At 51.9% G+C, this 10,000-nt stretch overlaps 1 protein-coding gene across 2 annotated transcripts in view; it reads right to left on the reverse strand.

The window, feature by feature from the left end:
* AK8 (adenylate kinase 8) overlaps positions 1-10,000 on the reverse strand; it is a 91,899-nt gene that overhangs the window by 63,215 nt on the left and 18,684 nt on the right. For both annotated transcript variants that reach the window (XM_075324395.1, XM_075324393.1), the window contains exons 3-4: positions 9,025-9,074; positions 2,757-2,870 (exon numbers count right to left, since the gene is read on the reverse strand). In XM_075324395.1, coding sequence (XP_075180510.1) covers positions 2,757-2,870; positions 9,025-9,074 — 164 coding nt within the window. The remainder of the gene's footprint in view (positions 1-2,756; positions 2,871-9,024; positions 9,075-10,000) is intronic.

Below are 10,000 nucleotides of genomic sequence, written 5' to 3' on the forward strand. Positions count from 1 at the left end.
GGTCTTGGCTCGGGCAAGGGGTCTGGTCTTCGCTCGGGCAAGGGGTCTGGTCTCGGGCAAGGGGTCTGGTCTTGGCTCGGGCAAGGGGTCTGGTCTTGGCTCGGGCAAGGGGTCTGGTCTTGGCTCGGGCAAGGGGTCTGGTCTTGGCTCGGGCAAGGGGTCTGGTCTTGCCTCGGGCAAAGGGTCTAGTCTTGGCTCGGGTAAAGGGTCTAGTCTTAGTTCGGGCAATGGGTCTGGTCTTAGTTCGGGAAATGGGTCTGGTCTTGGCTCGTGCAAAGGGTCTGGTCTTGGCTCGGGCAAGGGGTCTGGTTTTGGCTCGGGCAAGGGGTCTGGTCTTGCCTCGGGCAAGGGGTCTGGTCTTGCCTCGGGCAAGGGGTCTGGTCTTGCCTCGGGCAAGGGGTCTGGTCTTGCCTCGGGCAAGGGGTCTGGTCTTGGGTCGGGCAAAGGGTCTGGTCTTGGGTCGGGCAAAGGGTCTGGTCTTGGGTCGGGCAAGGGGTCTGGTCTTGGGTCGGGCAAGGGGTCTGGTCTTGCCTCGGGCAAGGGGTCTGCTCTTGGGTCGGGCAAAGGGTCTGGTCTTGGGTTGGACAAGGGGTCTGGGATTTAATGAGATCTTATACCGGAGACCTAAATTGTCTGACCCAAAACCAGACCCCTTAATTATGAGACCTCAGACCCCAATATCTGGGGTCTGATTAGGGGTAGGGACGGCTGATAATGTTGTAGCGCCGCCCGATAATCTTGTAGCCCTTCCACAAGTCAGACACTTACTCTTTAGTCATTCATAAAACGAGCCAAACCCTCGAAGCCAAAGAATTTACTCCATTATCGCGGCCCAACTCAGCGCGGGTCGATTAGCGATACTTGTGTGAGCGCCAGATACGGGCGGAGGCGGCGTACCGCGGGAGCGGCGGGGCCAAATCCCCCACCTAATACCTTTATACAGTAGATAAAGCGGCTTCCTATCTATAAGTGCATGTAATTTCATCCTAATACTGAAGGGTAAAAAAAAGAAAAAAAAAAAAACGTAAGGCGCCGACTCTGCCATCATTAACGACGGCTCCGAAGAAAATGTTCTCTCATTAAGCGCAATTGAAAAGCGAGCGGCTGATCATCGGAGGATTAACGGGCTCCGCGTATGTACAAATCGCTGGCACCCTCCGCTGCCGCTAATCCGTCCTGAAGATCTGCAGCAAACCCCCGCAGCTTAACAAAGAGGCTTTCAATGATTTCTGCTAATTACGCCGCTTCTTCTTCTTGGTTTTTTTTCCCTTCTCTTCACTAGATGTATCTACTGATGCAATGAACGGCTGATGGGGAACGAGAGGTGCCGCTGACAGCAAGCGGAGGAGTCGCTCCGAAACGTCTCCAAGTCTGCCAGCTTACACTGCTGCTGTTAAAGGGGAACTCCTACTATCCCATTAGTACGGAGCACATCCCCCCTCCCCAATATTGAGGTGTAATCATAGACAGGTGGAGGTGGCCCTAAAAAAAACAACGGCCACCAACGTGCAGCACTTATATCATCTTCTGTACTTTATAACCCGCCTGCAGTGTAAAGCAAGGTGGACACAAGCAGATTTGGAATCAGGAAGTCAACGGCGGGAAAAGCTTCGGATTTGGTCACGAACTTGCAATAAGATCCACGTGTTATTAGTGGATTGTGCCACGGAGCGTGTGACCACGCTGAGGGGGAAATATGCAGAAAAGCCTCCGGAATCGGCAGTGAGTATTGGCGCCGTAGTGGACTGTCTGCGCTGGATGAATAGCATGCTACAACCGCGGTGTGGACTGACACACAGGCCCCATGAGGGAGACAGTGGGTGGCATGAAGACCCCTATGGGTACGGTACGACTAGTTAGCCACCGTATGACCGTATTGTGTCGGTGGTTTGCGGATTGTGGTTTCGGCTGCAATTTCCAGGTCGACCGTGCGTCTCCTGCCCTGAGACATATATGAGGCTTTTAGTTTGGGGCAGGAGATCTGCAATTGTGGTGTGGACTCACACACAGACCCCATGAGGGAGACAACGGGTGGGATGCAGACCCCTATGGGCGTTTGTATGTCATTACAGTGTCTGTGATTTGTGGGCTGTGGTTTCGGCTGCAATTTCCAAGTCGACCGTGCGTCTCCTACCCTGAGACATATATGAGGCTTTTAGTTTGGGGCAGGAGATCTGGAAACGCGGTGTGGACTCACACACAGGCCCCATGAGGGAGACAGCGGGTGGGATGAAGACCCCTATGGGCACGGTATGACTAGTTAGCCACCGTATGACCGTACTGTGTCGGTAATTTGTGTACTGGTTTCGGCAGCAATTTCCAGGTCGACCGTGCGTCTCCTACCCTGAGACATATATAAGGCTTTTAGTTTGGGGCAGGAGAGCTGGAATCGCGGTGTGGACTCCCACACAGGCCCCATGAGGGAGACAGCGGGTGCGATGCGGACCCCTACGGGCGTTTGTATATCAGTACAGTGTCCGTGATTTGCGGACTGCGGTTTCGGTTGCAATTTCCAGGTCGACCGTGCGTCTCCTACCCTCAGACATATGTGAGGCCTTTAGTTTGAGTCAGATCTAGAACCGTAGCTCGTACACAGTGAGGCCCGGTGTGAATATTACTGCTTATCCCAGGTATACAGGTGACTGATATGTGCGCCGTTACCTCGTGCTGGTTTGGCGACTTTACGTATAAGTGATGCTTTTTCCGCCTTCACTCGGACGTGTTTGGAAATAATGTCTGGCTCTCAGCTGCCCTACCTGGTCCTTCCCTTTGTAGGAGAGCGCTTCCTCCACCAGCGCGGAGACATCACTTGACAAGAAGCTCTCTGGAGTGAGGTGAGTAGCGTTCAGACGCGCAGACAGCAGCTTCGCCTGCGGGGGAGAAGAACAGGAGAACAGGAGTCCAACTTCTGCAGAAGAAAACAGCTTTCAAAGGCCTCGTACTTCTTCATGCCAAGAGAACCTCCACCTCCTGCTGCCGGCGCCTGTAAATAAATCATCTGTGAGCAAATGTATGTTTAAACAGAGCGCGGTCCCCCTGCGGAGCCAGAGGGGGCAGAGGAGGGGACCCGACCCCCAACCCTGTGAGGAGAGGACGCCGGTCATCTATACAGGCTGCAGAGGAGGGGACCCGATCCCCCAACCCTGCGAGGAGAGGACGCCGGTCATCTCTAATGTATGGCCTACCTATACAGGGTGCAGAGGAGGGGACCCGATCCCCCAACCATGCGAGGGGAGGACGCCGGTCATCTATACAGGGGACAGAGGAGGGGACCTGATCCCCCAACCCTGCGAGGAGGGGACGCCGGTCACCTCTAATGTATGGCCTACCTATACAGGGGACAGAGGAGGGGACCCGATCCCCCAACCCTGCGAGGAGGGGACGCCGGTCATCTCTAATGTATGGCCTACCTATACAGGGGACAGAGGAGGGGACCCGATCCCCCGACCCTGCGAGGAGAGGACACCGGTCATCTCTAATATATGGGCTACCTATACAGGGTGCAGAGGAGGGGACCCGATCCCCCAACCCTGCGAGGAGAGGACGCCGGTCATCTATACAGGGGACAGAGGAGGGGACCCGATCCCCCGACCCTGCGAGGAGAGGATGCCGGTCATCTCTAATGTATGGCCTACCTATACAGGGTGCAGAGGAGGGGACCCGATCCCCCAACCATGCGAAGGGAGGACGCCAGTCATCTATACAGGGAACAGAGGAGGGGACCCGATCCCTCGACCATGTGAGGAGAGGACGCCGGTCATCTATACAGGGGACAGAGGAGGGGACCCGATCCCTCGACCATGTGAGGAGAGGACGCCGGTCATCTATACAGGGGACAGAGGAGGGGACCCGATCCTCCGACCCTGCGAGGAGAGGACGCCGGTCATCTATACAGGGGGCAAAGGAGGGGACCCGATCCCTCGACCATGTGAGGAGAGGACGCCGGTCATCTATACAGGGGACAGAGGAGGGGACCCGATCCCTCGACCATGCGAGGAGAGGACGCCGGTCTTCTCTAATATACGGGCTACCTATACAGGGGGTAGAGGAGGGGACCTGATCGCCCGACCATGCGAGGAGAGGACGCCGGTCATCTATACAGGGGACAGAGGAGGGGACCCGATCCCTCGACCATGCGAGGAGAGGACGCCGGTCATCTATACAGGGGACAGAGGAGGGGACCCGATCCCTCGACCATGCGAGGAGAGGACGCCGGTCTTCTCTAATATACGGGCTACCTATACAGGGGGTAGAGGAGGGGACCTGATCGCCCGACCATGCGAGGAGAGGACGCCGGTCATCTATACAGGGGACAGAGGAGGGGACCTGATCCCCCAACCCTGCGAGGAGGGGACGCCGGTCACCTCTAATGTATGGGCTACCTATACAGGGGACAGAGGAGGGGACCCGATCCCCCAACCATGCGAGGAGGGGACGCCGGTCATCTATACAGGGGACAGAGGAGGGGACCCGATCCCCCGACCCTGCGAGGAGAGGACACCAGTCATCTATACAGGCTGCAGAGGTGGGGACCCGATCCCCCGACCATGCGAGGAGAGGACGCCGGTCATCTATAAAGGCTGCAGAGGAGGGGACCCGATCCCCCGACCATGCGAGGAGAGGACGCCGGTCATCTATAAAGGCTGCAGAGGAGGGGACCCGATCCCCCGACCATGTGAGGAGAGGACGCCGGTCATCTCTAATGTATGGCCTACCTATACAGGGGACAGAGGAGGGGACCCGATCCCCCGACCCTGCGAGGAGAGGACGCCGGTCATCTCTAATGTATGGCCTACCTACACAGGCTGCAGAGGAGGGGACCCAATCCCCCGACCATGCGAGGAGAGGACGCCGGTCATCTCTAATGTATGGCCTACCTATACAGGGGACAGAGGAGGGGACCCGATCCCCCGACCCTGCGAGGAGAGGACGCCGGTCATCTCTAATGTATGGGCTACCTATACAGGGGGTAGAGGAGGGGACCCGATCCCCCGACCCTGCGAGGAGAGGACGCCGGTCATCTCTAATGTATGGCCTACCTATACAGGGGACAGAGGAGGGGACCCAATCCCCCGACCATGCGAGGAGAGGACGCCGGTCATCTCTAATGTATGGCCTACCTATACAGGGGACAGAGGAGGGGACCTGATCCCCCAACCCTGCGAGGAGAGGACGCCGGTCATCTATACAGGGGACAGAGGAGGGGACCCGATCCCCCAACCCTGCGAGGAGAGGACGCCGGTCATCTCTAATATATGGGCTACCTATACAGGGGACAGAGGAGGGGACCCGATCCCCCAACCCTGCGAGGAGAGGACGCCGGTCATCTATACAGGCTGCAGAGAAGGGGACCCGATCCCCCGACCATGCGAGGAGAGGACGCCGGTCATCTATACAGGGGACAGAGGAGGGGACCCGATCCCCCGACCCTGCGAGGAGAGGACGCCGGTCATTTATACAGGGGACAGAGGAGGGGACCCGATCCCCCAACCATGCGAGGAGAGGACACGTCATCTATACAGGGGGCAGAGGAGGGGACCCAATCCCCCGACCCTGCGAGGAGAGTACGCCAGTCATCTATACAGGGGACAGAGGAGGGGACCCGATCCCCCGACCATGCGAGGAGAGGACGCCGGTCATCTATACAGGGGACAGAGGAGGGGACCCGATCCCCCGACCATGCGAGGAGAGGACGCCGGTCATCTATAGAGGGGACAGAGGAGGGGACCCGATCCCCCGACCATGCGAGGGGAGGACGCCGGTCATCTATACAGGGGACAGAAAAGGGGACCCGATCCCCCAACCATGCGAGGAGAAGACGCCAATCATCTATAGAGGAGACAGAGGAGGGGACCCGATCCCCCGACCATGCGAGGAGAGGACGCCGATCATCTATACAGGGGACAGAGGAGGGGACCCGATCCCCCAACCATGCGAGGAGAGGACGCCGGTCATCTCTAATGTATGGGCTACCTATACAGGGGGTAGAGGAGGGGACCCGATCCCCCAACCCTGCGAGGAGAGGACGCCGGTCATCTCTAATGTATGCGTTACCTATACAGGGGGTAGAGGAGGGGACCCGATCCCCCGTCCATGCGAGGAGAGGACGCCGGTCATCTATACAGGGGACAGAGGAGGGGACGCCGGTCACCTCTAATGTATGGGCTACCTATACAGGGGCAGAGGAGGGGACCCGATCCCCCAACCATGCGAGGAGCGGACGCCGGTCATCTCTAATATACGGGCTACCTATACAGGGGGCAGAGGAAGGGACTCGATCCCCCAACCCTGCGAGGAGAGGACGCCGGTCATCTCTAATGTATGGGCTATCTATAGAGAGGGCAGAGGAGGGGACCCGATCCCCCGACCATGCGAGGAGAGGACGCCGTCATCTCTAATGTATGCGTTACCTATATACAGGGGGCAGAGGAGGGGACTCAATCTCCAAACTCTGCGAGGAAGGGACGCCGGTCATCTCGAATATATGGGCTACCTATACAGAGGACATAGGAAGGGACGCCGGTCATCTATACAGGGGTCTGCAGCAGTCACCGTGGTCCACAAAGGGCACCAACGTGGGGGCGTCTGTGCTACAGAAATGTGACCATCCTCTCTGCAATGTAAACCTATATAATATGCATTATATACTCCTCCTACAGTTACCCTGAAAAAGTTTTCATACCCCGGGAACTTTTCCATATTGTTTTATGTACACCCATAAACTTTTATTGGAGTATTATGTGACAGCAACACGAAGTACTAAGAATTTGTGAAGTGTAAAGCAAATGATGCCGGCTATCTAAATATTGTAAAAACAAAAATCTGATAATAGAGATGTGCATTAGTATTCAGCCCCCGGAGTCAGTACTTTGTAGGACCACCTTTCTCTGTCTTGCATTAGTATTCAGTCCCTGTAGTCAGTATTGTGTAGGACCAACTTTCTCTGTGTTGCTTTAGTATTCAGCCCCCGGAGTCAGTACTTTGTAGGACCACCTTTCCCTGTGTTGCTTTAGTATTCAGCCCCCGGAGTCAGCACTTTGTAGGACCACCTTTCTCTGTCTTCCATTAGTATTCAGTCCCTGCAGTTAGTTTTGTGTAGGACCAACGTTTTCAGTCTTCTATTAGTATTCAGCCCCCTAGTGTCAGTACTTTGTAGGACCACCTTCCTCTGTCTTGCATTAGTATTCAGTCCCTGTAGTCAGTACTTTGTAGGACCACCTTCCTCTGTCTTGCATTAGTATTCAGTCCCCGTAGTCAGTACTTTGTAGGACCACCTTCCTCTGTCTTGCATTAGTATTCAGTCCCCATAGTCAGTACTTTGTAGGACCGCCTTTCTCGGTCTTGCATTTGTAGCCAGACCCCGGAGTCAGTACTTTGTTGGACCACCTTTCTCTATCTTGCTTTAATATTCAGCTCCCAGAGTCAGTACTTTGTAAGACCACCTGTCTCTTTTTTTGCATTTTTGCATTAGTATTCAGCCCCTGGAGTCAGCACTTTGTAGGACCACTTTTCTCTGTCTTGCATTAGTATTCAGCCCTCCTGAGTCAGTACTTTGTAGGTCGTTGTCCTGCTGGACGGTGAAGCCACGCCCCGGTCTCGGGTCTTTTGCAGCCTCTAACAGGTTTTCCTCCGGTATTGCTCTGTATTTAGCTCCATCCATCTTCCATCACCTCTGAGCAGCTTCCCTGCCCCTGCTGAAGAAAAGCCTCCCCACAGCAGGATGCTGCCTCCACCATGTGTGACGGTGGGGAGGGTGTTAAAAGGGTGATGTGCAGGGATAGTTTTTCACCACACATAGCGTTTTCCATTTAGCCTAAAAAATTCTCCTATGGTCTCCTCTGACCAGAGCCCCTTCTTCCACTGCTCGCTGTGGCCCCTACATGGCTTCTTGGTATGGCTCCTTGCTTTCACCAATATCTTTCCTCTTGCCGCTCTTTCATAAAGCCCAGATTTGTGAAGTATACGACTAATAGTCATCCTGTGGACAGATTCTCCCCCTGATCTGTGATCTCTGCAGCTCCTCCAGTGACCATGGGCCTCTCGTCTGCTTCTCTCATTAGGGCTCTCCTTCTTGAGATGTCGGTTTTGGTGGATGGCCTTGTCTTGGTAGTTTGCAGTTGTGTCATATTCCTCCCATTTTTTAATTCTGGATTGAGCACTTTCCAGTGCGATGTTCAGAAGTTTGGCTATTTTCTATAACCTAACCCTAATTTCCTCCTCTTCTCTTTATCCATGAGCTGTCTGGTGGATTCCCTGGTTTTCATGATGCGGTTTTATCCTTGACCTGTCTGGTGGCCTCCTTGGTTTTCATGGTGCTGTTTCATCCTTGACCTGTCTGGTGGCCTCCTTGGTTTTCATGGTGCTGTTTCATCCTTGACCTGTCTGGTGGCCTCCTTGGTTTTCATGATGTTGTTTTATCATTGACCTGTCTGGTGGGCTCCTTGGTTTTCATGATGTTGTTTTATCATTGACCTGTCTGGTGGCCTCCTTGGTTTTCATGATGTTGTTTTATCATTGACCTGTCTGGTGGGCTCCTTGGTTTTCATGATGTTGTTTTATCATTGACCTGTCTGGTGGGCTCCTTGGTTTTCATGATGCTGTTTTAGCCTTGACCTGTCTGGTGTGTTCCTTGGTTTTCATGATGCTGGTTGAGCCCTAATGTTCTCACACAAACCTCTGAGGCCTTCACATAACAGCTGTCGTTATACTGAGAAGAAATAACACCCAGGAGGATGCAATGCACTCTTTATGCGACTTCTGGAGGTAATTGGTCACTCCAGATTTTATTTAAGGGGACTACAGGGGGCTGAATACAAATGCACATTACAATTTTCACATTTATATTTTTACAATTTTCAGAAAACCCAAGCACCATTTCCTTTCCACTTAGTGTTTTCACATAAAATCCTAATAAAATACATTTAAGTGGAAGAGTTCATGGGGTATGAATACTTTTCAATGCTCCCTATACCATCTGAATTGTATATTAGCCCGTACTGTACAGATATTTCTGTCCATACATACCATAGTGTGTTTTCCTGAGGCTGGGGGTCCCAAAACCACAACTCTTGGCACTGTGGGGGGGGAGAAATAAAAGCCGATGTTAATATCCTCACGGGGGCAACGTCAATCGTGCGGCGCATCTTCACGACGACGTAAGCGCGTTACTCCATGTGTGAGGACAATACATGTTTCCAAGCAATAGGTGGGGGGTCCCGGCAGCAAGACACCGCCCCCTAACACATAGGTGAAGAATGTATGTGTGGAATACCCCTTTAAGATGATGCAGGGAAATAATAATCACAAGCTACAACAGCAAGAAAAAGTTTTATCTTTACTGTTTGGCCGTTTTCTCAAGTTTTTGAGGACAAATATAAATAATTAATATTCTGCATATCCTGTAACTTTATGTAAATTTTTTTTTTTTTAATTTATTATACTTTTTTGGTTATTTTGTTTGCTTTTTATGGTTTGATGTTTCCTTGGTTATTTTTTATTATTTTTTTTATGATTACATAACTGCTTTTATAATTTTGGGAAAGGTTTTTTTTATATTTGTGTCTTTTTGTTGCTTCTTTTTGTTTTTTTACATATTTGATTTTATCATTTATTTTTATGTTTTATTATACATGTCCCCTCTGAACTGTAAAGAGCTGCGGAATATGTTGGCGCTATATAAATAAAAATTATTATTATTATCATCATTTGGGAATTTTTGTTTCTTCTTCGTTTTCTTAATGTTTTGGTGATTACACGTTTGTTTTTATTATTTGGGGAGGTTATTATTATTATTTTTTTGTGGTCTTTTTTTATTCATTTTTTATGTTTTTATATTTGTTAGATCTTAGTTTTTATTTTTTTAAAACCATTTTTTGTGTTTGTTTTTCACTATTTTTCTTAGCTGTTTATTTTTTTTTTTTGTTCTCCTGGTTTTTTTTTTTATTCTTGGTCTATTTTTGTGTCTTTTTTTCTTGAAGTTATTTTTTCTTGGTTGTCTATT

This window comes from Anomaloglossus baeobatrachus, chromosome 9, assembly GCF_048569485.1.
Source record: "Anomaloglossus baeobatrachus isolate aAnoBae1 chromosome 9, aAnoBae1.hap1, whole genome shotgun sequence".
Classification (NCBI taxonomy): Eukaryota; Metazoa; Chordata; class Amphibia; order Anura; family Aromobatidae; genus Anomaloglossus; species Anomaloglossus baeobatrachus.